At 43.9% G+C, this 27,143-nt stretch overlaps 1 protein-coding gene and 1 non-coding gene across 3 annotated transcripts; one reads left to right on the top strand and one right to left on the bottom strand.

Annotated features, from left to right (window-relative positions):
• The first annotated feature begins 1,620 nt into the window (after window positions 1-1,620).
• Window positions 1,621-4,500, top strand: TNFSF14 (TNF superfamily member 14). Of its 2 annotated transcripts, XM_054562049.1 has the most exons (5): window positions 1,621-1,735; window positions 2,999-3,001; window positions 3,134-3,163; window positions 3,417-3,458; window positions 4,073-4,500. In XM_054562049.1, the coding sequence occupies exons 1-5, from the start codon at window positions 1,621-1,623 to the stop codon at window positions 4,498-4,500; spliced, it is 618 nt and encodes a 205-aa protein (XP_054418024.1). The 2 variants fall into 2 exon arrangements, with proteins under 2 accessions (XP_054418024.1, XP_054418023.1); XM_054562048.1 differs by lacking the exon at window positions 2,999-3,001 and having other exon boundaries at window positions 1,621-1,839; window positions 3,127-3,163.
• A 12,596-nt stretch (window positions 4,501-17,096) lies between these two features.
• On the bottom strand, window positions 17,097-17,225 carry LOC129061594 (small nucleolar RNA SNORA68). The gene has a single exon (XR_008528199.1). It is a non-coding gene; the product is annotated as a small nucleolar RNA SNORA68 (small nucleolar RNA).
• Window positions 17,226-27,143: the final 9,918 nt, after the last annotated feature.

The raw sequence follows: 27,143 nt of genomic DNA, 5'->3' as shown, positions 1-27,143 counted from the left end.
CTATAACAAGATGCCTTAGACTGAATGGTTTGAACAATAGATAATCATCTCTCATAGTCCTGGGAGCTGGAAGCCAGGATCAGGGTGCCCGGTTGGTCAGGTTCTGGAGAGAGTTCTCTTCCTGGCTTGTGGATGTTCACCAGCTCACTGTGTCCTCCCACGGGAGACAGTGTTTCTCTCATGTGTCATCTTAGGAGGCCAGCAATCCAATCACTAGGGCTCCACCCTCATGACCTAATTATCTTCCCAAAGTTCCACTTTCAAATACCGTCACACTGGAGATTAGGGCTTCGACATTTGAATTTTGAGGAACACAAACATTCAGTGCATAGCTCTTAGCTAGGGTTGTAGCAGTGGGGATGGAAACAGATGACTGAATTAGAGGCCTGGTCTGGAGGCTGAATCGCCAGGGTTTGCTGAAAGGTGGGATGTGGGAGACAAGACAAATGGAGTGTCCAGAATGACTCCCAGGCCCTTGGCTTATTTACCTGGCTGGATAGTGGCTCCACCCGTGACTTTGAGTTCCAATTAAAACTTAAAATGCACCTGACTGGTGTGGCTCAATGGGTTGGGCATCATCCTGCAAACTGCAAGGTCTCTGGTTTAAATTCCCAGTCAGGGCACATGCCTGGTTGCAGGCCAGATCCCTAGTTGGGAGTGTGAGAGAGGCAACCGATCGATGCTTCGCTCACTCTTTCTCCATCCCTTCCCCTCTCACTAAAAATAAATAAATAATTGATTTTTTAAACTTAAAATGCACACAAATACATGCATGCACACATGCATGCCTGCACCCGCACATCTGTGCACACACATGCACATACCCTACACATATGTGCATACATGCCCCAATGTGTGTGTGCACATGTGTGTACATTCTTGCACATGAACACACAACACACTTGCGAACACCCAGATGTGCACATAGGCACACACATTCTCTTTCCTGCACACACCTTCATGCACCTTATGCATGCACACATGCACACTTGCATACATATAACGCACACCTGCACACAGGTATGCATGCACACACAAGCATATACATACCCACCCACACACGCACACACACAAACCACTCTTGTATTTTCTATTAGTCTTATCACTGTCTAAGATACTATATATTATTTTTTTATTTATTGGACTCATTGTCTTCCTCCTTGGAAGGGAGCTTAGAATGGGAGCTCTGTAAGATCAGGGACTTTTGTCCCTCTTGTTTATGGCTGTGCCCCCAACACCTATAATGGAGCCTAGCACACAGGAGATAGTCAATTAATTAATATTTGGCAACCTAGTGAGCGAAGCAGCCGCAAGGGAAAGCTGGGGCCTCTGCTCTCCAGTCCCCACCTGAGTCACTTCAGCTGCTTCTGGAAAGTATGAGAGACTGTATGAGTGAGAGTGAGATGGGGCCAGCGGGGGTGTGGGGACAGGAAGAAGAGGAGGGTGAGGGGGAAAAGGGAGGGGCTGAACCCCAGCTCTAAAGGCAGCCCCAGGACCCACGGGTGCTTGTCTGCAGCGTGCGAAGCCCAGGAGCATTGGGCAATTGTGGTTTTCCTCCCAGCCCGCGGGACTGAGCTGCAGCAGCCTAGCCTGGGCGCTTGGGGCTTCATCGACACAGGCATGGAGGAGACAGTTGTGCGGCCTTCAGTGTTCGTCGTGGACGGACAGACAGACATCCCATTCAAGAAGCTGGGGTCCAGCCGCCGGAAAAACACCTGCAGTGCCGCCCGGCTGGGTCTGGCGCTCCTGCTGCTGCTGATGGTGGCCGGGATGGCCGTGCAGGGCTGGTTTCTGCTGCGGCTGCACTGGAGCCTGGGGCAAGTGGTCACCCAGCTGCCGGTAAGTGGGGCCTAGGGCTCGAGGCAGGCTGGTCTCCTGTGTCCCTGTGTGTCTCTCTGTGCCTGGGTGTGCCAGGCGGGGGAATAGATGCAGGGCAGTGCGGGGCAAGTTCATTCACCTCCTGGAGCCTCGATTTCTTCATCTGTAAAATGGGCATGAAAATAAGAGTGTCCACCTCAGAGGGACGGCAATATGGTATTGCTTGAATTGCGCCTGCGGTGTCTGGCACATGGCAAGCGTTCATCCAATGGAAACCAACATTCTTTTTTTTTTTTTAATTAACATTGTGGAAGTTAAAGGTGTACAAGACATTGATTTGGTACATTTATATTACAGTATGATTGCTACTGCAGTGGTAGCTAACATCTCTATTGAGTCACATCATTATTTCTTCTAGCTTGGGAACAATTAAGGTCTAGTTTCTTAGCAGGTTCAATGTTGATAAAACAGTTTTCTTGTCTGTAGCTTCTGAAACCAGTCTTCTGACCTTGGGGATTATTATTAGCCATCCCCAATCACTGTTGTTGAGATTGAGGCTTATCCACTTTGTCCATGTGTCTGAGAATCTCTCTGCATGTTTCCGGTTGGCTGTGGATGTGACTGTCTGCTGGCCACACCTCTGAGTCTGTGTTTCTCATGTCATGCCCATGTGGTCAAGACTTTATGTCCTGTGTCTCTAGGTCATTTCTCTTTGTGTCTGGATCTGGAGGCCACATGTGCGTGTCTGTGTGCCTACGTGGCCTGTGCTGCTGCCCTGTGTACACACAGCCCCATAGCCATGCACCTGCCTGTCCACAGCCCGTGGGTTGAGTTGTCTTTGTTTCTGGGTCTCTGTGTATCACAGACCCACCTGGACCCATAAACTGTGCATCCATGGGTCTGCATTTATGTGTGTCTTGTCATCGTCATTTACGTGTCCGGTGTCACTTGTCCATATCTACATGTTGGCATTTATGTCCACACGTCTATGTATCTTGAATATTATTTATTGAATAAACTTCTGTAGAGTGCTTATCACTATCACAGTGCCGAGCACTGTGATACGCTTTACATATATGGATTCATTGAATCCTAGGCAGGCACTCTTCATATGTCCACTTACAGAGGGGAAAACTGAGCCACCACGTGGCTGGGAGGTTCCTGGGGATGGCGGTGGGAGGGGGTCAAGTGCACGTGGCCCTGGGTGTGGACCTGAGGGTGATGTTGGACTCATGATCTGCATATGAGTGTGAGTGATGCCAGGGCCGGCCCCTCGCGTCCTCACCGTGGGCTCCTCTGCATTTTCAGGAACAAGATGCAGCATCCCAGGAGCAGCTGATCCAAGGTGAGTCAGGGTCCTGGTCCCCAGGGAGAAGCGTGGGATGGTTCCCACACTGCCTCACCCCCATTGCCCAATGGGATTTGCACAACAAACCCAAAGCCCCATAGCTGCCCCTCCCCTAAGCCTGAGAAGCAGAAGTTTGGGTCACTGTGGAAAGGGTGGGGTTGAAACCAAGAGGTGGACTTGGTGATTTTGGGGGAGGCCGGCCCTCACCCTGCACGCTGTCTTCACCACTGACTTCTGACTCTCTCTCCAGAGCGGAGGTCCCACCAGGCCAACCCAGCAGCACATCTTACAGGTGAGGGGGACCCCGGGTCCTGGCACGGGATGGGGACAGCGGGTCCTGGGGAGACCAGACAGACACACAATGTGTCAGAGTCATCATTCTTTCGTTCATTCAACATTTATTCAGAGTTGCCCAGAGCACAGGCACTGCCCAGGCCAATGTATCTCTGATTTTATTCACTGAATAAACCTGTAAGCAGAGCTCACTGCATGTCATACACCGTAATATGCTTTATACACATTAATTCATTAACTCCTAAGCAGGTACTAGCCATACCTCCATTTCGCTGAGAGGGAAACAGGCACACAGGGGTCGTAAGGCTGCTAGACCAGGGTGGGTTCTGCTTCCATTCCTTGATTCTGCCGCTTAAAAGTTTTGGCGCTTTTGTCAAGTCACTTAATTGCTTCATGCCTCAGCTTTCCCACCAGCAAGAGGGCAACACGATGAGGTGATATATAATAAGCAACTGCCTTCACTGTTCTCCGCCTCAGTGTCCCAACCTACAAGAGAGGATAAAGTAAATTAATACATAGAGGTAGAGGTTCAGAGAGGGGTGGGGATAGGCCTAAGGTCACACAGCGAGCGTGGGACATGTGCTGACCCGTCTGCTTTGTCTCCCTCCCCAGGAGCCAACTCCAGCTTGACCGGCAGTGGAGGCCCACTGCTATGGGAGACGAAGCTGGGCCTGGCCTTCCTGAGGAACCTCCGCTACCGCGACGGTGCCCTGGTGGTTGCCCGAGCCGGCTACTATTACATCTACTCCAAGGTGCAGCTGGGCGGCGTGGGCTGCCCGCAGGGGCTGACCAGTGGCCTGCCCATCACTCATGGCCTCTACAAACGCACACCTCGCTATCCTGAGGAGCTGGAGCTCCTGGTCAGCCGGCGGTCGCCCTGTGGACGAGGAACCAGCCCCCGCAACTGGTGGGACAGCAGCTTCCTGGGTGGCGTGGTGCACCTCGACGCCGGGGAGGAGGTGGTGGTCCGAGTGCCAGACGAGCGCCTGGTCCGACTTCGTGATGGCACCCGGTGCTACTTCGGGGCTTTCATGGTGTGAAGGAAGGCGTGACTGTGGATTGGATGGGGGTCTGACCGCAGAGGTGGCTCAGGAGACAGAGAACCCAGCAAGAAGGAACCTTGGAGGGTGTCCCAGGGACCCCAAAACTCAACAGTTGGGGAATCAGCAGGCACCACCAGGGGCCAAGAACCCAGCCACGTCAAGAGGCTGGAGACAGCGGTCACCTCTGGAGAGGACCAAAAAAATCGCAGACCCCGCCAAGGACAACACTGGAGACAAATACCCAGAGGCTGGAGGTCTGCAGGCTTCCAAATGGGGTAAAGGTGATCTGCCTGATATTCAGGAAGGAGGGACGGGGAGGGTATTTATGCTTCTGATTCTGAGGAAAGCGGGTCTTGTTGGGGGGGCGCGATTCAGGAACTTGGCTCAGGAAACATCGCCCTCCCCACTCTCACTAGTGTGGGTGGAAGGGGTGGAATTTATCACCCAGATTCATCCATGTGGAGAGCCCGGCCCCACCCATGGTCACAGCCACACTCATGTTCCCCCCACAGGCTTGTGGCCACACCTCATCCTGATCATACAAAGTTATGCTCAGAGGCCCAGGCACGGGGTGTGCTGGTAAATGTTTAACAACCAGCTCTTCCTGGAGGGCAGAGGCTTCCTAGAATTGGCCCATTCCAAGGTGTAAACGCTCCCACCGTGGCTGATTTCTGGCTACCGATATGTCATCATCTGCTGGCTGTATCCCGGCCCTGCTGAGCAGCCACATCCCGCTAGGATGCCACCGCTGTGCTTCGGTGCTCAGGCCAGGGGCCGGCACGGTGGGCACTCAGGAAATACTTGAAGAAGGAAGGGAGGGACGGAGGGAAGAGAGAGAGACAGAGACAGAGACAGGGGTACCTACAACATCGCAGAGAGTCACAGAGCTCCACAATCTCTCCCTTTCCCAATGACAGACTCCAGCACACAAAGCGTCCGTTTCTCACACAACCACATATACGTCATAGACAGCATCACAAACACTTGGTCACCGACACTTCATGACAACCACACATGACACATGACACAACACACAAGTCATCATCCCAACAGCAGTTACACACATGATCATCACATCAGACTTCCACACGCCGCATCGCAGTCGGACTCACCACACACACAGCATCACGGCAACGAGCACACGTCCCATACACACACACACAGCCTGAGGGTCCTCTCGGCCAAGACAAACACATCCTGGGATGAGGACCAGTCTTTGTTTGTAACCCTGGCCCCCTGACCACCAGTCTTGGAATAAAGGGCAAATGTTGCACCTGGGTCCATCTCTCCGTAGGGCCAGGGTGGCTAGCAGAGACAGAGAAATAGATGGAATGACCCCCACAGGTCACTTGATGGATAAGAAACCTGAACCCAGCAGGCTCAACTCCACGCAGGGAGCTTGGGGAAAAGCAGAGACCTCGTGCCTGGGTCTGCCTCCCCCTCAAATCCACAGTTCCTGAGGAAGCGGAGGCCACATCCTGCCCAGCGCCGTTATTGCAGACATGGGTACAGAGAGGCAGTCTGGAAGCGGGCAGTGATTGGGAGCTCGGGGAGAGTGAGGGCGGGGCGGTAACCATATGCATACAGATGGTCTGTACAAATGAACACATGCTTTGGTGTGGCTGCAGGGAAGTCCTACTTCTGAGGACCCTGGGATGAGGGCTCAGACCCCAGAGGTGAATAAATTATTATTGTTATTGATATTGTTGCTGTCGTTGCTCCCCAGTACAGAGGTGAAGGAAGCAGGCTTTTCAATTGGGCGGTCCTAGGTTCCGATTCCACTCCCCTACTTCCTGGCTCTGTGTGTTTGAGCAAGGCTTATCGCCTCCCCATGCCTCAGTTTCCTCATCTGTAAAATGGGAGATCACAACAGTCCTTGCCTCCTAGGTTTGTTGTCAAGATGAGGTCAGATCAGGTATAGAAAGAGCCATTTGGTGCGTCACCTGGGACCCAGTCCGAGCTCTGTAAGTGTGCGAGTGCCAACAGTGGTTCAGAAGTACTAACGAGCATTTCTCGGTCACTTTCCCTGGGCCAGACAACTCATGTCACATATTTACATACATGCCTGGGCAGGAGCTATTGCTGTCCCTGTGCTTCTGATGTAGAGACAGGGGCAGGGACGCTGTCCCCATCCCCACCCTTACCTCCAACAAGGACACAGGGCTTCATGGTTCCCTGCCCTCGCTGGCTGGTGGGAGGCGGGACAGCCCCGACGGCCTGGCCCCAGCCCCTGCTGGAGTTTCCTTTACTCTCATCATGGTCTTTCAGTTTCCATGGCTTTGATGAGGAGACCGAGGTGTGGGGCCAATGTATTTATTACAACCACAAACTTCCGCCTGGGGATGGAACCTCTCACTAAGTTTAGCCTCACAGGATCATTCCTGGGAGGGGCCTCCCAGGCTTGAGGTGAAGGAAAGAGGGGAAGAGGGAGGGTGGGGAAGGTGGACGGGGAGGAGTAGGAGGGGTACGGAAAAAGAGGGAGGGGAGGGAAGGACGGAGGGGAAGAAGGAGGCAGAAGCAGAGAGCACCCTGCAGGCGCACAGGCTGCTGCTGAAGGACACCCTGGCCGGGTTTCTGAGCTCGTGTGTCAGCGCAGGAAGCCCCTAGCTCAGGCCACTAACCTACTTTTCAGCTTCTCAGTTTAGCTACTTGATTTCCGCTTTTACCTCCTGGGCTCCAGTATCTACAGATTTAACCGACCCCTCCACCCCAATAACTCAAGCCCTGAATTTTGTCATCCACACCTTCCCCTCAGCCCCTGGGCAGGAAACCCTCCCCTCTTCTTTTCATCTCTTGTCAAAACTTAGAGACAGTAGAAGTAAAAATGATGATAAAGTCATTTATTAATTTCCTATCATGATGCTGCGCCCCTCTTGCTCCGTTTCACTGTAGTCAAACCCTGAGACGCATCCTGTCAGAGAAGCAGAGCGGTTCTTATGCCAGAGCTGGACCACCTGGTTCACATCCTCGCTATGCCATTTGCCAGCTGGGTCATCTTGAAATTCGTCCTTCCTTGGCTTCTCTGGGCCTCAGTTTCCTCATTTGTAAAATAGGGTGAATAGTGGCCTCTACATTACCCTGGTTATTGTGAGATGAAAGGACTATAGCCTTTAAATATTCCTCCAGAGGCTGGCCCACAAGGAGCCCTTTAGTGCTTAGAAGGGACTGGACTCTTTTGTAAGCATAGTTGTAATCACAGGCACATTTAAATTTCGGATTCTTTTCAGCTATTACATCAAAGATGACCTTTCATCTATAGGACATGCCTAGCCACTGAGTGTGTTTTTAAAACGGGAATCAATAACCAATTCTTAAGCATTACAAAACTTGGCACATGGACAAATCCAGATTTCTGGATTTTCTCGGAAAGTTGAAAGCTGTGACAACAACCCAGGTTGGGATGTGCCGTGGCTGTCCCTTTTGGAGAGGGTAGGAGGTCACCAGCTCGCTGCAGTCCCCACCCCTTCTGCTTGTCCCATACGCAGAGGCTGAATGGCAGTTGTCTTTCCTCGCCATGCCATGCTGTTGTTTTTCTTACAGAAATAATGATCATTAATTATAGGTTGTGCTTCCAATGTTCTCACTGGGCGCCAGACACTGTGCTAAGTGCATTAATTCACAGTAACTCACTTCATTCTCATAATGACCCTATTATGATACCCATTTTATGGATGAAGAAGTCCAGGCGCAAAGAGGTTAAGTCACTTCTCCATGAAAGGTGAGACAAGAGATGACAATGAGTTTCAAAAGAAATGAGAGTTCATAGTTGGTTTAGTTTCCTATGGCTGCTGTAACAAATTCCCACCAACTTAGTAACTTGAAACAATACTAATTTATTATCTTATGGTTCTGGAGAAATCAGACAGGAGTCCTACGAGACTAAAATTAAGGTGTCGGCAGGAAGGATTTAACCCAAATCTTCTTCCTGGGCCTACCTCTGTGGGAGCCCAAACTGACACATGTGTAGGCCACATGAATCTGAACTCACCACGAAGGCAAATAATTTAATCTCCTTTTCGTTCCTAATGCAACTTAATTTATGCAAAGGTCCCTCTACACCAGGATGCTCAGAACTTCACGTCCATCAGCTGGGAATCACCCCTCCCCACACGCTCCTTTTCCCAAGACTGTCCAACTCCAGGCAGCTCCAGGGAAGCCCAGGCATTAAGAGTGAGGGAGGGGTCATTCTGATTCCCAAGTTTGTGCCGAGTGTCAATGTGCTTCCAAGCCATCAGCCCCCCAGTTTTGTACTTGTGACCTGTCAAGAACGATGCAGTCTCTGCTATTCCTGGCCTGGCTTATTTTTGGTGATGAGGCTAATTTTTGGCCAGGAAACTCTCTGAGGCCACCTGTAGCTTCAACTGCCTAGAGACACCATGAAGTCATTTCCTCTGGGGACCTGCAGCACCTCTGAGCTCCTCAGAGGAGCCCCCTGCTCCCTGAGCACTTCTCTGGGAGAACTTTGCATGTTTCCAGGGTTCTTTTTTTCAAAGCAGGGCCCAGGCACTTCCTCCCCAGTATGGGTGCTAAATTGGGTCCCCCTAAAATTCATGTGTTGAAACGCTAAGCCCCAACATCTCAGAATGTGACTGTATTTGGAAAGTCCTCTAAAGAGAAAATTAAGATATAACGAGGTCATTAGAGGTGGCCCTAATCCAATATGACTGATGTCTGTAGAAAAAGAGATCAGGTCACAGACACACACAGAGGGAAGACCATGTGGGGACACAGAGAAAGGACAGCCATCGACAAGCCAAGGCTTTAGACGGGACCAGCGCTGATCCCAGCTTGATCCCAGACTTCCGGCCTCCAGAACTGGAGAGACCACGTTTCCGTTGTTTAAGTCCCTCAGGCTGTGCTGTTGTACTGTGGCAGCCCGAGCCCACTCATACCACACTTCTCCTCCTTCCACCAGTCCTAGCTGCTCTTGTTCTTGACTGGGAGGGTAGGGAGAGACACTGGAGGTGGGACCCTTGTAAGCGAAAGAGAGCAGCAGAGAGGCAGGCGCAGAGAGAGAGATGTGCAGCGCAGGCAGGGGGCGGAGTAATGGGTGCAATTCCTGGGGCAGGAGGGTCCGCAAGCCAGGAAAGCTGGTGGCCTCCGGAAATTGGAAAAGGCAAAGGAACAGAACCTAGAACTTTTCAGAAAGAATACAGCCCTGCTGATACCTTGATTTTAGCCCAGCAAAACTGATTTGGACTCTGGCCTCCAGGACAGGAAGATAACCGAGTTGTGTTGTTTTAAACCTCTAAGTTTGGGGCAACTTGTTGCAGGAACCGTGGCAGACTCCTACAGCAGGGATCGGGGGGGTACACCACAGCCTCCATGGCAGTCCACCCTCGTGCCACTTGGATCCAGCTGCTTTGGGAAGAGGGTCGCTGCATTTGGGGAAAGCCACTGCAGGAGTCCTGTTCATCTCTCTTCCAACCAGAGGATGAAAGTAAATGGGATGAGCCACAGCTTCCACTGCTGCAGCTGAATCTAGTAGCCTCAGCTAGTGCTCATGAGCTTCCTTCCCCACTACCATCCATCTACATCCCCTCCACCCTCAGCTGGGGCTTCTGCTGTTCCCTGCAGCTTACGCAGTGGGGCAACACAGTTCCTCATCCCTGAGGGGTCTGGCACTGTGATCACCGTGTTTTCAGACATTCAAGAGCGGCGCTAATTTCTGCCATTCCACTGTGACGCCATATTGTATTTTATAGACTATGTTGGTGGGCGAGGGATGTGAAGTGGGGCAATTTTGGAGGCTCCCACTGTTCTTACCCACAGACAAAGCTTACGGACACCTGATGTGCTCGGTGATTTCCAGGTGCCAAGGGCTTAGCAGGAATCATCTCTAAACCCTCACAACCACCCTGCAATGTCAATGCAATTATCGTGCCCTCACTACAGAAGAGGAAACTGAGGCATGAGGGGTAAAGTAGCCAAAGGCCCTTCATCTAGGAAGTGATGGAGGCTTCTGACCCCAGAGCCAGAGCCCTCGCCCTAAACCACAGTCCTAAATCTATTGTGAGTGCTCCGGCCTTCGCACAGACCCGTTGCATTCTCCATTCCCATACTAATGGACACATAATTTGCTTCATAGTATCATCCTCATGTGTGTCTTTTGGTGCCGTGGGTCCTCCTCGTGTAGGTCCTGGGTGCTCTCAGAGGAGAGTTGGGAGAAGGGTGCTGAGCCTTGTGCATGACCTCCATCCTCGGACCTCAGGGACTTAAAATCCATGATATTCAACAAGTTTTCTGTATGCCCCACCCTTTCTCCTCCGTGCTCCACCCCACCTTCCACCTCTGGACACTCACCAACACCTGTCCCTGAGGGCTAGCTTGTCACTCTCCTTGGAGCCCTCCTATGTCACCCTGGTCAAGTCCCTTCAGCTCACCGAGTCTATGTTTCCCCAGCTGTACAATACAGGAGAAAAGTACCTTGTCCCTTACCAAGTAGATGGGGAGATTCAAAGATATATCTATGCAGGAATAAATATTTTTTCTTTTTTTGTGGTTTTTTTTTTTGTTTTGAGGGATAAAAATGTGAAATAGTAATTGACCTTTCTCTTTTCCTTCTTCTGATCTAAATTTCCAATCTGTCAGTTACTGGTTGAGTGATCTTGAGCAGGTGATTTAACCTCTCTGTGCCTCAGTTTCTTTGTCTGTAAAATGGGGATAATAAGATCCCCACTACTCTGTACCTTATAATACAACCCCCACTACCTGGGCATAGTTAAGACATGCCAAGTGCTGAGTTGACTGAGTCCTGGCGTAGCCTAGGTGCTCAGTAACACTAACCACCATTGTTGATGTTTTATTATTTATTCCTCTTGCCCCTTTCCCCATTCAAGCAGTAGTTGACTTTGCAGGTTCATTCCTTCCCAACAGAGGTGGTAGGAAGCAGGAATAACCTATGAGTGTCTTCCTGGCATCAATCTCCAAAAGCCTTACGTGATAAAGAGGTTTGGGGTTTGGCCAAAATTGAGAGGATAATTAGGGATAATTCTGAAGAACCACCCAAAGTTCAGAGCCCCCATGAGACCCACTGAAGCCAGTGTTGTTCCTGCATCACATCCAAGCCCCCCTCTGCCTGGTCCTGCTGCCCTCACTTCCTTATAGATGTTGAATCTGAAGGTGTTGAAGTATTTTGCAGTTACCTCCCAGCATGCAAATTTCCATTTCAGACTCTGTTCCCTTGAAACCCAATGTATTTAGAGGGACCTCAGCTGACACAGACAGACCCGGTTTCTACTACAAACACATAGACGTGTTGAGTAAAGTATAATAAAATACTGTGACATACAGATGAGCTTGTAAAGAAGAAAGAAAATCCCTCGATGACAAAGGGAAAAGAAAAGTTAAAGCTGGAGTGACAATAGTGAGCTGTTGCTGTAAGGGGTTTATTCCCAAAGGTAGACTCTATGGGGCTAGAGATGAAAGTCTGATAACCTCTGGGGACAGAAATGTGGTTCAGCTCTGTGGGACACAGAGGAAGGGAAACAGGCCTCCACTCAGAACCTACAGCCTGGAAATGTAGTCTGCTCTGATTAACAGTGTCAGGAAAAACTCTCCCTATTCCAGTGGGGGAAAAGGCACCCAGAAGAAATCAAGATCTCAGACCTGCTTCACATGTTCAGTAGAGTGAATATGGAGTCTCTACCAAACTGAAAGTGCAAGAACCAAAGGTAAGCTCTACGGGGGCAGGAACTTTGTCTGTTTTGTTCACCTTTTATCACTAGAACCCGGGACAGTGCCTAATACACAGTAGATTCTCAAACAATAATGGTTGAATAAATGAACTGTGACTGACTTTAACCAATAGAATGTTATAGAAGTGGCATTACACGAATTCTAGGAACTAGGCCTTAGAAGGCCAAGTAGCTTCCACTTTTGCCTTCTTGGAGCACTAAAGGGCCGTGTGGAGAAGTACAGCTCTCTTGTGAGAAAGAATGGATGGACAAAGAGGCTCTGGAGGATAAAAGACACGAAAAGGAAGCCGTAGCACCTCCACCAGCCCCAGATGAGCTGCCCCTTCCTGTGGGGCTGAAACAAACCAGCCTCGCCAAGCCCTCCCGGGCAGACTCAAAGAACTGTGAGCATATACAAACAGTTGTTGCTTTACATAACTAAATTTTCGGGTGGTTATTTATGCATCAGTAGGTAACTAAAGACCTTGAAATCTCTTTTCAATAATCATACACATAAGCAGGCAGACAGACAAAGAGATGAATAGATAAACAGATAGATGGGTGTTTGGATGGGTGGTTGGATGGGTAGGGAATGAATGAATAAATGGATAAATGAATGGAAGTGTGAATGTATGTGTGGGTTGGTGGATGGGTGGATAAATATGGATGAGTGGATGGATAGTTGGGTGGGTGGGTGGGTGGGTGGATGGCTGAATAGATAAAAAAAGTGATGGATGATGGATGCACACATATATTCTAAATCAAACTCTAAACTTAGTAACAGCCTATTTTGGCACAAAATAAACACTAACTCATATGATGTAGGCATTTATTTGATAATGCTTAGGTTAAAATCTGTGTACCAAAGAGGCAAAATAAAAAAACAAAACCCAGGGCTATTATGTATTCCAGATTTATATCTAACTCAGAGGAAGCAAAAGTTGTCATGTTACCATCATTGTGACAACAAAGAGTGTCCTCTGAGACCATCCTTCATTTCCCAAGAGGAAGCCAGGCAGATAAATCTTATTCCATTGGCCAATGTGTCTTTATCTATAGCAGTCCACACTGCTATCTGGCAAGTCAAAGTCCTTCTTGATTTTTCTTCTTCAGAATTATCTGTTATATAGAACCCTTTACTTTTACTCATGATGCTTCTTGAAAGAAAAAAAAAAGCTGTAAAGATTTTTATTGGAACTGCATTGACTCTGTAGATCAACTTGGAGGGTATGGATTCTTTATAACACTGAATCTTCCAGTCAATGAAAATGGTATTACTCTCCTTTTAATGTTTCTCAATGTTTCATAATTTTCTTCATAAATAACTTGAACCATTTTAGATTTATTTCTGTTTTACATTTATTGGTGTGTTATAAATGGCATCTTTTTGAAATTATATTTTCTAACATCTGCTGCTGGCATATACAATGCAATAGATGGTTGTAGTCATCACAATGACACTGAAAACATGTCCCTAAATGGACAGTCTTCTCTTCTTTCCAATCCTTAAGTGAATGCTCTTAATGTTTACTCATTAATAATGAATCTGCTATAGGGTTTTTAGGTAGCTCTTGTCAGATAAAGGAAGTCCCCTCAGTCTTAATTTGCTAAGAGATGTTTAAAAATCATTGATGTGTTGTGTATTACTAAGTGTTTTCTCTGTATCTCTTAAGAATATTACATGATTTTTCCCCGCTTTGGACTGATAATGTGGTGAACTATGTTCATCATTATTCTAATGTTAATTCAACATTTATTCCTGGAATAAACGCAACTTGATCGTGATGTACTTTTTATTATAGTACCAGATTTAATTTATTGATGTTTTATATAGGACTTTTGCCTCTATGTTTCAGAGAGAGATTTTTCTGACTCATACTATTTATTTCAGGGTTTGGTATCAAGCCGATGTTGGCTTCATAAAAGGAACTGGGCATGGGTATTTTTTCCTATATTCTGAAATATTTTGTATATGGTTAGCATTATTGACTACACAGGTATTTAGTAGAACTCACTGGTGTCTTATTTGTGGCCAGGGTTTTTTGTAAAGGAAGATTTTAGAGTTATTTTTCAATTTCTTTAATGAGTTTTAAATTCTTTAGACTTTGTGTTTTTTCTTGATTTGGATTTTTAAAGCTACATTTTTCCAGAAATTTGAATATTTTATTTACATTTCCACAATTATGGGTGAATAGATGCCACATTGATGAATAAAATCATTCTTCACGTATTCTTATTCAACCTCTGTAGGCTTCATAATTATGTCCTCTTTTTCATCCTTAATATTTCTAATTTGTACCTTTTCTTTGTTTTTCCTTGATCAATGTCACCAGAAGTTTATTTTTTTCTTCTTTTAAAACAACTAAACTTAACCTTCTCATTACATGTTTGCTTCCTAAATTTTCTGCCCTTATTTTGACTATTTTCTTTCTTCTGTTCTCTATGGAATTATTCTGTTACTCTTTTCTAAAGCTCTGATTTCAATACCTAGCTCACTGATTTTCATTTAAAGCTCTCAATTTTCCTCTAAGTGTTGCTCTGGTTTGAGGAAATAAGTTTGATATGTAATTATTTTCAGTTCTAGAGATGAAAACATTGCATTCTTGTGTTCTGTTTTGTTAATGAATTTTATCTGCCTTTTTCCTTTTCCAGATTATAAGTTTTGAGCTTCACATGCCTGTTTATTACCTTTTTGTGCCAATTAACAAAATGGCCACACTTATCTTAAAAACAAAAAGCTTCTTAATGGATGATTTTTTAAAAAAGGATTTTCGGTCAAAATGGCAGCAGAGATCCTGGCTGGTATGGATTAGTGGATTGAGCACCGGCCTGAGAACCAAAGGTTCGACTCCCAGTTAGGGCACATGCCTGGGTTGCAGGCCAGGTCCCCAGTGGGGGGCGCATGAGAGGCAACTACACACTGATGTTTCTCTCCCTCTGTTTCTCCCTCCCTTCCCCTCTGTATAAAAATTAAAAAAAAAAAAAAAAAAGAATGGCACCAGAGGTAAACATGGTTCACCTCCTCGCACAACCACATCAAAATTACAACTAAATTATAGAACAACCATCACTCAGAACTGGCATACAGTTGAATGGAAGTCTGACAACTATGAAATTAAAGAAACCACATCCATCCAGACTGGTAGGAGGGGCAGAAAACTCAAAATGGGCTTGTCCCATATCCATGTGTGGTGGATAAAAATTTGGGGGGTATATCTCGGGAGTGAGGAGTTCCAGCTCCACACCAGGTCCACCAGGCCTCCCAGCCCAGGGTCCCAGTGCCAGGAATGTAAGTCCCTGTAACCTCAGGCTGCAAAAATCAGCAGGAATTTAGTTGGTAGAAATAACTTCTGGAGTCCCAAGCAGTTCTCCTTGAAGAGCCCACGCATGGACTTACCTAGACACACTCCCTTTTAGTTCCAACACCGGGGCAGCAGCATGAAAGGCACCAGTGGCACATAGGGAGGAACTGCAGAGGCTGGTATCAAGGCAAGAGCTGGGAGACAGCTTTATCTCAGACGGAAAGGCAAGCAGAGCCACACAGCCAGTGGGTGGGTGCCATATCTGAGAATCTGCCAACCTGGCTAACACTGTTTACCCTGCCCTGGAGATCCCCTGAGGCTTCATCCCACCCAATTTACAGCTGTTAACAGTAGCTTTTCCTTATGATGCTGGTCTTGGCTCATGCTTCACAGCTCCCCAAATCCTTTCAAACCAGTAACAGCTGACCTAAGTGAGCCTCCAGCCCCCATACCTCTTGCTAAGCGGCCCCAAGCACAGTATTGGAATAAAAGAGCCTGGATTCACAGCTTGGCTTCACTTGGGAATCTCCAAACCCAGCACAAGAAGCAACCACCTCAGATTGCTTTATAGCTCAGGAAGGGCAGCCCCGGGCAAATCACAGGATGGGGCTGACCTTGGCCTGTGAAACCCCACTTGGGAAAACCCAGGGCCTGTACACCCAGTGGACACCTACAACAACAGCGGAGCACCATCACCCTGCCCCTGCAGAGCTGATCCTCCAAGGAGGGCGGAGGTTTGTGGTTTGTGGTCACAGCCAATCCTTGCAACTGACTAGCCTGGGTAAATCCCTCCCATTGATCTGCCAACAGCAACCAAGGCTCAACTACAAAAGGAGGGTGTACTCAGCCCACATGGAGGGCACACCTCAAGTACCCAGCTTGGGTGATAGGAGAGGCTGTGCCACTGGACTCTACAGGACATCTACTACTTTAGGCCATGCTACCAAGACAGGCAGTCATAGCAGCTTTACTTAATACATAGAAACAAACACAGGGAGGCTGCCAAAATAAGAAAACAAAGAAACAGGGCCCAAAAGAAAGAAAAGATCAAAACTCTAGAAAAAGAGCTAAATGAAATGGAGACAAGAAATCTATCAGATGTAGAATTTAAAGCACTGGTAAGGATGCTCAAGGAACATAGTGAGGTCCTCAGCAGCATAAAAAGATCCAGTCAGAAACAAAGGATACGCTAATTGAAATGAACAACAATTTACAGGGAAACAACAGTAGAGTGGATGAAACTGAGAATCAAATCAATGATTTTGAACATAAGGAAGAAAAAAACAACCAATCATAATAACAAGAGAAAAAAAAAAGAATCCAAAAAAGAGAGGATAGTATAGGCAGTCTCTGGGACAACTCTAAGCATTCCAATATTTGCATCATAGGGGTGCCAGAAGGAGAAAAGAAAGACCAAGAAATTGGAAATCTATTAGAAAAAAATAATGAAAGAAAACTCCCCTAATTTGGAGAAGAAAATAGACATGCAAATTCAGGGAGCACAGAGATTCCCAAACAAGATGGATGCAAAGAGACCCACTTCAAGACACATCGTAATTAAAATGCTAAAAGTTAAAGATAAAGAGAGAATCTTTTTTTTTTTTCTTGCCACCAAGAGTGTAGAACCTTTCAATTCACTTCAAGGGGCACAGCCACAGCCCCCAAAGGCGACAAGATCCACTTGCTGTCAGCACCTCTGTTTAAACTGCTGCTACGACAAACAGCAATTCCTGAGAAGAGAGAATCTTAAAAGCAGAAAGAGAAAGGCAGTTAGTTACCTACAGGGGAGTAATGTCAGCTGATTTCTCAAAATAAACTTTGTGGGCTAGAAAGGACTGGCAAGAAATATTCAAAGTCATGAGAAACAGGGACCTACAGCCAAGATTGCTCTACCCAGCAATGAAATCATTTAGAATTGAAGGACAGACAAAGAGCTTCCCAGAAAATAAAAAATTAAAGGAGTTCGTCATCACCAAACCATTATTATATGAAACGTTCAAGGGATTTATTTAAGAAAAAGAAGATCAAGACTATGAACAATAAAATGGCAATAAATATCTATCTATCTATCTATTTATCTATCAACAATTGACCTTAATAAACAAACTAAGCAAACAAGGACAGAGACAGGATCATGGATATCGAGAGCATTTTGATGGCTGCCAGATGGGAGGGGGCTGTGGGGGAAGGGGTGAGGAGGGGAGGGGATTAAGAGGTACAAATAGGCAGTTACAGAATAGCCACAGGGATGTAAAGACAGTATAGGAAAGGGAGCAGCCAAAGAACCTACACACATGACCCATGGACGTGAACAATGGTGTGGGGATTGCCTGAGGGGGTGGGGGGGTCCTGGGTGGAGGGTGGCAAAGGGAGAAAAATTGGGACAACTGTAATAGTATAACCTATAAAATATAATTTAAAAAATAAAAAATAAAAAAGGGGGAAAGGAGAAAGAAAGATTCTCCAAGTATTTTTAATATTAATTTTTTAAATGGTGGTATATCATACATAACAAAATTTACCATTTCAATCATTTTTAAATGCCTAGCACAGGCATTAGGTCCGTTCATGTTGTTGTGCAACCATCACCACCATCCGTCTCCAGAACTTCCTCATCTTCCCAAACTGAAACTCTGCCCCCACTAAACACTAACTCCCCATGCCCCTCCCCTACTTAAACCGGGGCTCCCACCATCCACTTTCTCTGTGAATCTGACTCTTCAGGGACCTCATGTGAGTGGAACCATACAGCACCTGTCCTTTTGTGCTTGGCTGATTTCACTGAGCATAATGTCTTTAAGTTTTTTCCATGTTGTAATTTGTGTCAAAAATTTCTTTCCTCTTTAGGCTGAGTAATATTCCATTGTAGGTATATATCATATTTTACTTGTCCATTCATCTGTCAATGGACGCTTGGGTTGTGCCCACTTCTTGGCCGCTGTGAATAACCCTGCTCCGAACATCGGTGTACAAATATCCCTTTGAGTCACTGCTTTCAATTCTTTTGCATTATGGACCCAGAAGTGGGGTTTCTGCATCATGTAATTCTATTTTTTAATTTTTTGAGGACTCACCATACTGTTTTCCACTGTAGCCACACCATTTTACATTCCTAACAGCTCCCCAACCTTTTTTATTGTGTATTTTGCAGTGGCTCTGTGCATGTTCCATATATGTAGCCATGAGGAGGTTGCTCAGTATATTGTTGAAATCTATATCTTTACGTTTTGTCTGCTGAAGCTATCAAGCTATCAAGCTCAAGAGGAGTGCTTCATAAATCTCCCTCTTTGGTGGTGTAATTATCTAATGTAAAGTATTTTACATTCTTTTTTTCCCATTCCAGCTCTTCAATTCTGCACAGCATTTTTACACTAATAGTGTATCTTACCATTTGCATGTTTGAGTAGTTCTTCCATTTTTTGCTTCATTGATTATGAGGCTATGCTTTAAATACACACTTAGAATTGTTATATTTTCATGACAGAGAGTTATCTCTAGTAATGTTTTCCACATTGAAGTCTCTGTTGTCTGATGATAACAAGGTTAAGCCAACTTTCATTTTGGCTATTCACATCCTTCAGTTGCCAACTTGTTACATGATTTATATTTAAATGTGAACATATTGCTAGATTTTATTTTTTCTTATCCTCTCCAACAAAATTTGTCTTTTCAGTGGAGTATTTAGACCAATGAGACATCTCTGTAATTTAAAATTTTCTAGCTGCCACAATCAAAAGTTCTCTTTAAATGGTGAAATTATTTTTTGCAAGATGTCAGTTCAGACTATCCACATTTCAGGCACTCTGTGGTGACGTAGATCCGCGGCCACGGCATGGAACAGCGTGGATTTAGACCATCTATATTAATTTCAATCACTGATATGTATGGATTTATTTTTGTGCTTTCTGTTTCTCCTTTGCCATATTGCTTTTTCTCTCCTCCCTTGTCCTGCTTTGGATTATTTTTTCTTATTCTAGTCTCTTCTTCTATTTAGTTCAGAAATGACCCCACTTTATTCCAATCCTTTTGGACACTTCCAGAGATACGTTCGTTTATAAACTTAATCTATCAAAGTCTAATGCTGTTCAGTCTTTTCCGTTTCCAAAGCCTCTGGAACGGTCTTCCTGTATCCACTCTCGCCCCCTACAGGCCGTTCTCCTCCTACTGGTCAAAGTGAGATTTTGATACACATTATTTTTTATCTGTCGTGTTTAAGATCATGCGTGATTTTATTTAGACACCTGCTAGACCAAAGGAAATTTTAGAATCAAATATCTTTTCACATTCTTCCAAAAGTGAAAATTACTAATCAAAAGGAACAAAAACAACTAAAGTATCATGAGAAGCAAAAAGTTTGAAAGGACTGTGAATTCATTTTATTTTTAGTGTTTAAAACATCCTACGTTTATTTTTTTATTGAGGTACAATTGAGATGCAAGAAAGCTGTACATAACAGCACATGGAATACAGTCAATAACATCGTAATAACTATGTATGGTGCAAAGTGGGTACTAGAATTACTGGAGGGATCACTTAATAAATTACATAAATGTCTAACCACTGTGCTGTACACCTAAAACTAACATAACATAAAATTGAATGTCAATTGTAATTTTAAGTTAAAAAAACTGAACATATTTAATGTATGTATCTCGATGAGTTTGAAGATAAGCAGAGACCTGTAAAACTGTCGCCATAATCAATGCTATGCATTTAACCATCACCTTTAAAATTTTCCTTCTTCCTTACATTTTGTGTGTAATAAGAACATTTAACCTAAGATTGGCCCTCGTAAAAAAATTTAAGTATACAATACAGTTTTGTTACCTGTATGCATTATGCTGCATAGTAGATCTCTAGGGCTCATTTCTCTTTCCAAACTGTAACTCTGTCCCCTTTACACACTATCTCCCCATCCCCCCCTCCCAGCCCAGGGCTCCCCCACCATCTACTTCCTGTCTCTATGGATCTGATTCTTCTAGGGACCTCCTATAAATGGAATCACATGGTATTTGTCCTTTTGTGTCTGGCTTATTTGACTGAGCAAAACGTCCTCATGGTTCATCCACATTGTAGCATATGTCAGAGCTTCCTTCCTTTTTGTAGCTGAATAATATCCCATTGTCTGGATATACCACATTTTGTTTATTCATTCACTTGTTGATGGACACTTAGGTTGTTACCACATCTTTCCTTTTGTAAATAATGCTTCAATAAACTTGGAAGTACAGATATCTATTTGAGGTCCTGATTTCAATTATTTTGGATTTATACCCAGAAAAAGAATTGATCAATGATAAGATTTGAGTAGCCATATTTTTTAAAGTTTTTTACTTTTAAAAAATTTTAAGTTATATATATTCTATTACAGTTGTCTCAATTCTTCCTCCTTTGCCTGCCTCCACCCACCCCACCCCCACCCCCACCCTCTGCTCCCACAGTCAATTCCCACTCTGTTGTCCATGTGCACGGAGCATTCATATATGTTCTTTGTCTAGTCCCTTCCCTTTCTTTCCACCATTGTCATCTTTCCCCATCCCCTCTGGTCACTTTCAGTCTGCTCCATGTTTCCATGCCTATAGTTTATTTTGTTCGTTAGTTTATTTTGTTGAATAGATTCCACTTATAGGTGAGATCATGTGGTATTTGTCTTTCACCAACTGGCTAATTTCACTTAGCATAATATTCTCCAGTTCCCTACATGTTGTCACAAAAGGTAGGAGTTCCATCTTTCTTTCTTTTTTTTCTTTGTTTGTTTGTTTGTTTCTTTCTTTCTTAAATGCAGATGGATTTTATTTATTTTTTAAATGTCAAAGTCAATTACAAAATATTAAAAAATTTAAAATCATTATAAAGTCTCAGCCATTAAAACAACATCACACCAGCACAGAAATAATCAAGTAGCTCAATGAAATATAATGAGCATTTTAGAAACAAACATATATATGTGTCTAAAATGTAATATATGTTTAAATTAATATTTCAAATCAATGGGGAAAATAAGGCTTATTCAACAAATAAGGTGCATGGACCACTATTACTTGAAATAAAACAAATATAGAGCCCTATTTCACACATTATACAAGAAATATTCAGGTGAGTTAAAAATCAATACGTAGAATCTAAGGAGTTTTAGGAGAAAATACAAACTAATATTTTTCTTACCCTGAAGTAAAATCAAACCCAGAAGCTATAAAGTAGAATATTGACAATATGACTATATTAAATATTTAAGACTATATAATAATATACATATAAAAAAGTTAAAGGACAAGTAATAGAATAGGAAAGTATTCACAACACATCTAAAAAAGGGTTAGTCGTTATTGGTTTTTTTTTTAGGGAAAAATTTCTACAAACATTTAGTCAAAAAAATGGATAAATAATACCAAAAAGTCATTTAAAGCTCTTTAAAAATAATAGAAATAGGCAAGAAATATACAAAAACAGGTTTAGTTTCAACAAATAATAAAGTAACAAAATAACACATCATTGTCTCAATCAGATTAATAAGTATTAAAAATATTGGTAATATCAAGTATTGGCAACTGTGAAAGGAACTGGATATTCATAGACTCTTTTTCTTCATCTTAAAGCAGCCCCTTTAGCATATTTTACAGTGCTGGTTCAGTGGAAGTGTATTCTTTTAGCCTTCTTTTGTCTGGGAAACTCCTTATTTCGCCTTCCATTTTAATTGAGAGCCTTTTTGGGTAGAGCAGTCTTGGTTGCAGACCTTTGCTTTTCATGACTTGGAATATTTCTTGCCATGCCCTTCTGGTTTGCAGTGTTTCTGTTGAGGAGTCAGCAGCTAGCCTTATCAGGGCTCCCTTATATGTTACTACCTCTTTCTCCCTCGCTGCCTTTAGGATTCTGTTTGTCTTTGATATTTGCCATTTTAATGATGATATGTCTTGGAGTGGGCCTCATTAGGTTCCTCTTGAATGGGGCCCTCTGTGCTTCCTGGACTTGTGTGACTTTTTCTCTCCTCCAATTAGGGAAGTTTTCCATCATGACCTTTTCAAACAGGTTCTCTATCCCTTCCTCCTCCTCTTCTCCTTCTGGTATCCCTAGTATATGGATATTATTATGTTTGAGGTTGTCCTGCATTTCCCTCAATGCCTCTTCATTCTTTTAAGTCTTTTTTCATTTTCTTGCTCTTCCTGGGAGCTTTTTCTACCTTGTCCTCCAGCTCACTGATTTGATCCTCAGCTTCATCTGGCCTGCTTTTTATCTCTTCTACCATGTTCTTCAATTCAGAAATCGTATTCTTCATTTCCTCTTGTCTCATTGATAGTTTCTATGTCCTTTTTCATGCTGATGTAGTTTGCAGTAAGTTCCTCGTAGTTTCTCTGTAGTTTTCTGTAATTCTCTCTGAGCTCACTGAGCTCATTGAGCTTCCTTAGAACCGTTGTTTGGAACTCAATATCTGATAGTTTACTTGCCTCTACTTCATTTTGTTCTCTTTGTGGAGATTCCTCCTTTTGCTTCAATGGGGGGATGTTTCTTTGTCTTCCCATTATTATGAGACTCTTTTTTTTTTTTTGCTTCTACTTCTTAAATTGATCTGTCTTGATTTCCTAACTTTGTAATGTGAACTTCTATGGTAGGAGACAGCTGTTTTTACTTTCTGGATCTGCCTCTGATGATGTCAGATGTTGTCCCTGTCTGACCTTAGGCAGTCTGTTCAAGACTTCCCGGAATCTACTGTCTGTGGCTGTCTCCTTCAGCTGTTAATCTAGTCACTCTGCACTCAGCAGGCGGGCTTAGACAGTTCAGGGTGGGTCAGAGTCCCTCCTGGGGTTGGGGTTATTGGTTCCTCTCACAAGCTGCTGCCACTCAGAGAAGTGGTCTCTGCCTGAGCAAGTTGGCTGCTGACATATGTGGGATGAGTCAGAACCAAGATCCTGTCAGCTATTCTCTCCGTTCTCTCCCCAAAGCGTCCTTCCCCAGTCTCTCCTCAGGCGTCTCCAGCCCACTCTGCCCCTACCTTTGCCAGAGACCAGGGTAAGTGGCTGCAAATAAAAACTTATGTGTTGGCACTTTAAATGGCTCTTTCAGTCTCCAGGCACCTGTCTCTGGCAGAGAGTAACCCTGCAGCTTTTTGCAGCTGGCTGTTTTCTGTGTAATTTTTGGGTTCTGGTGCTGTAGGCTGGAGATCCCCGCAGATGGTTTAGACCCTGCTCTTCTCAGGAGGATCCAACCAGCCCTTTCAATGTCCAGAATCTGCTGCCACCTGTGGGCACCCCGCCTGCCTTCTTGAGTCTCTACTGCACTCCTTACCAGCTAGATTGTGCTAAAGCTGATTATTCTGTCTCCAAGGCTATAAGCCTCCTCTCTTGCAATTGTTCAGTTGTTTGTTTCAGGTGATTTTGCCACAATTTAGTTGTAATTCCAGATTGGTCCTGGGAGAAGGTCAGTGTGACTTCCACTCACTCCTCCACCATCTTGATCGAGGAGTAGCCATATTGCTTTCCATGCAGCTGTGCCATTCCCACCAAAAGCACACAGGTTTCAACTACTCCACATCCTCAACAATACCTGTGGTATCTCACTGTGGTTTTGATCTGCATTTCTCTGATGGTTAGCGATCTTGCTCGAGCATGCTTTCCTATGCCTATTGGCCTTTTTATATATTATTGGGTGCCTGCTAATATTTTCATTAGAACTTTTCCGTATGAGTTTATGAATAAAATTAGTGTATTCTTTTAACTGCCTTTTTATGATCATACACGTGCATTTATGTTTGGTACATGGCTAAGGGTACATTTGCCTATGTCCAGTCTTCAAGAAGAACAAAATAGAGTTACTCTTCCAGATATGAAGACCTGTTCTAAGGTTATGTAATTTAGACAGCACAGCATTAATGCAAGAAGGGGCTACAGTCCAGGTAGATTGTACATGTAAAAGTGAAAGGTCAAACAATAAAGCTTCTAGAGAATAAGATAAGAGACTATTGATTTATGTTATAGTAAACAAAGATTTTTTTAAAAACACAAAAATACTAAATGTAAAGAAAAATATTATTAAAGGTATTATTAAATAAAATATTACTGCTAGATTACATTAAAATTAAGACCTTCAGAGAATGGAAATGTAATCCACAGGGTGAGGGAAGGTATTTTGGGAAATATATAATTGACAAAAGGCTCACTTCCACAGTATATAAAGAATTTCTATAAATCAAAAAGAAAAAGAAAACTACCTTTAAACAGGACTAAAAGAATGAAACCAATACTTAGTGTAAAAAATAAAAATGAAAGAGTGCTCAACTACACTGACCATCAGGAAAATGCAAACTAAAATCACATAGGTATCCCATTATAAAATAGCCTAAATTTATAACTGACTACACTAAGTTGATAAGATATAGAGCAACAGAAATTCTCACATTTTGCTCGTTGAGATGAGATAATGACAACTGCTTTGGAAAACTGGTATTCTCTAAGGCAAAATTCAAATGACCAAAATCAGAAATGAAAATGAAGACATTACTATTGATTTTTCAAAAATTAAAAAAAAAAAGGATTATAAGAGAATACTATTGGGTCTATGCCAACAAATTAGATAACGTAGATTTTTAAAAGGGACAGATTCTTAGAAATATAAAATCTACCAAAAGTAACTCAAGATGAAATAAAAAAATCTAAATAGACCTATAACAAGGAAAAAAAGTAAACCCATTAATCAAAAAACGTCCAAGAAAGAAAAGCCCAGGATGGATGGCTTTAATGGTGAATTCTACCAAACATTTAATGAAGAACAATTAACACCAATCTCTCTCGAACTCTTCCCAAAAACACTGAAGAGGAAGAAATACTTTTGATTCATTCTGAGGACAGTACTACCTTGTTACCAAACCAAGACAATGGCATCACATGAAAGGAAAACTACAGATCAATATCCCTTATGAATATAGATGCAGAAATATGCCAACAAAAGACTAGGAAACCCAGTCCCCAGCTTGTTAGTTAAAGAGCCATGCATACACCATGACCACATGGGATTTATTTCCAGAATACAAGCCTGGTTCAACATACACAAGTCAATCAATGTAATATACCACATTAAGAAAATGAAGGGCTAGCCCTGGCTGGCGTGGCTCAGTGGACTAAGCGCTGGCCTGCAAACCAAAGTGTCACAGTTCTATGTCCAGACAGAGCGCATGACTGGGTTGCAGGCCAGGCCCCCAGTGGCAGAGGTGTGGGGAGGTGGCAAGAGGCAACCACACGTTGATATTCCTCTCCTTCTCTTTCTCCTTCCCTTCCCCTCTCTCTATAAATAAATAAAATAAACTCTTTGGGGGGAAAAAAAGAAAATGAAGGGCTAAAACACCCTGTCACTCCAATTGGTGCAGAAAGAACTTTTGACAAAATTAAAAACTTGACACTCACATGCTAAGTGAAATAGGTCAAAGAGAGAAAGAGAGATATGTCTGATCACTTTTATATGTGGAATCTAAGAAAACAACAAGCTCATAAATACAGAAAAGAGGTTGGTAGTTGCAAGAAGGAGAGGATGGGGTTGTGGTAGAGGAAATGGGTGAGCTGTTTTTCTTTTTTAATAAATTATTAAAGTTTACAGAATAGGTAAACTCATAAGGACAAAATAAATCAGTGGTTGTCAGGGGCTGGAGATGGGAGTTTTTATGAAGGTTTCATTACATGGGTATGAACAATAATATAAAAGGAACCTCTTTAAAATGGAGCTGGAGCTGCCATCACAGGAGCACTGCCTTGCCCATCTTATGCTTATACTTCTGGGATGTTTAACAAGGCAAAATAACCTGCGGGCTGGGACAAAAGCAACGTTGTGTCCCAAACAATTGTTTGCAATGATAACAAGAAAGCAGATCTGATAACTACCAGATTGAAAATGAAAAACATTCTTGAGAATTAGCATCGCCCCATGATGTTATGTGCACCAATAGCAATGTGTTCCTTCTGTTGATATCATTGCTCCCCTTGCCTTTTTCATAAATACCCCTTGCTTTTATCTCCTAATTGGGACACTGGGCTTCTGCTTGAATCAGTGCTTACAGAATAGCTATTCTTATCTCAAATAAACACTTGTTTGCTTCACACTTGGAAAGAGCTTTTATTTTGGGGTTGACATAGGTATAATTGATTTAAATCATTGACCATGCCTCTCTCTCCTCCCTGGAGGCTACAGGGGAAGGGACAGCTGAAAGTTCCAACCCTCTAATCACATATTGGTTTTTCTGGGACCCAGCCCCTACCCTGAAGTTATCTGGGGTCCAACCAAGAGTCGCCTCAATGCATAAACACAGGTATGTTTGAAAGGGGATTGTTATGAAAAGCAAAAGATGCTCCTCCCACACCCATCATTCAGGAAATTACAAGGGTTTTAGAAGCTCTTGCGCCAGGAGTCAGGGATGCAGACCAAATATACATTTCTTATTGTAGCACAGTCTCACAGAGGCCCCTGATATTCTCTATAGACAGGAGACAGGAACCTGAAGATGGGAATGATAGAACAGAACAAAGTGCTGAGCGCTGGTACTTGTGAACATGACTTTGTTTGGAAATAGGGTCTTTGCAGATATGATTAAGATAGAACAAAGGAGCTTGAATCTGAATAAAAGGGTACATGGTGGTAAGCCCAAGGCCAGCAAGTAAGAGTTCGTGAGTCAAAGTGTGACTGA

This window comes from Pteronotus mesoamericanus, unplaced genomic scaffold (genome assembly GCF_021234165.1).
Source record: "Pteronotus mesoamericanus isolate MK-2021 breed Mesoamerican mustached bat unplaced genomic scaffold, CSHL_Meso_final scaffold_636, whole genome shotgun sequence".
In the NCBI taxonomy this organism is placed as follows: Eukaryota; Metazoa; Chordata; class Mammalia; order Chiroptera; family Mormoopidae; genus Pteronotus; species Pteronotus mesoamericanus.
This window is presented reverse-complemented; position numbering and strand designations above follow the sequence as displayed.

Bases quoted from the DNA above. Each gene is read 5' to 3' on its own strand.
- TNFSF14 (XM_054562048.1), top strand. From the start codon at position 1,621: ATGGAGGAGACAGTTGTGCGGCCTTCAGTGTTCGTCGTGGACGGACAG. The intron at 1,840-3,126 runs GTAAGTGGGGCC...CTGCATTTTCAG, and splicing joins AAGTGGTCACCCAGCTGCCG to GAACAAGATGCAGCATCCCA. The intron at 3,164-3,416 runs GTGAGTCAGGGT...CTCTCTCTCCAG, and splicing joins CCAGGAGCAGCTGATCCAAG to AGCGGAGGTCCCACCAGGCC.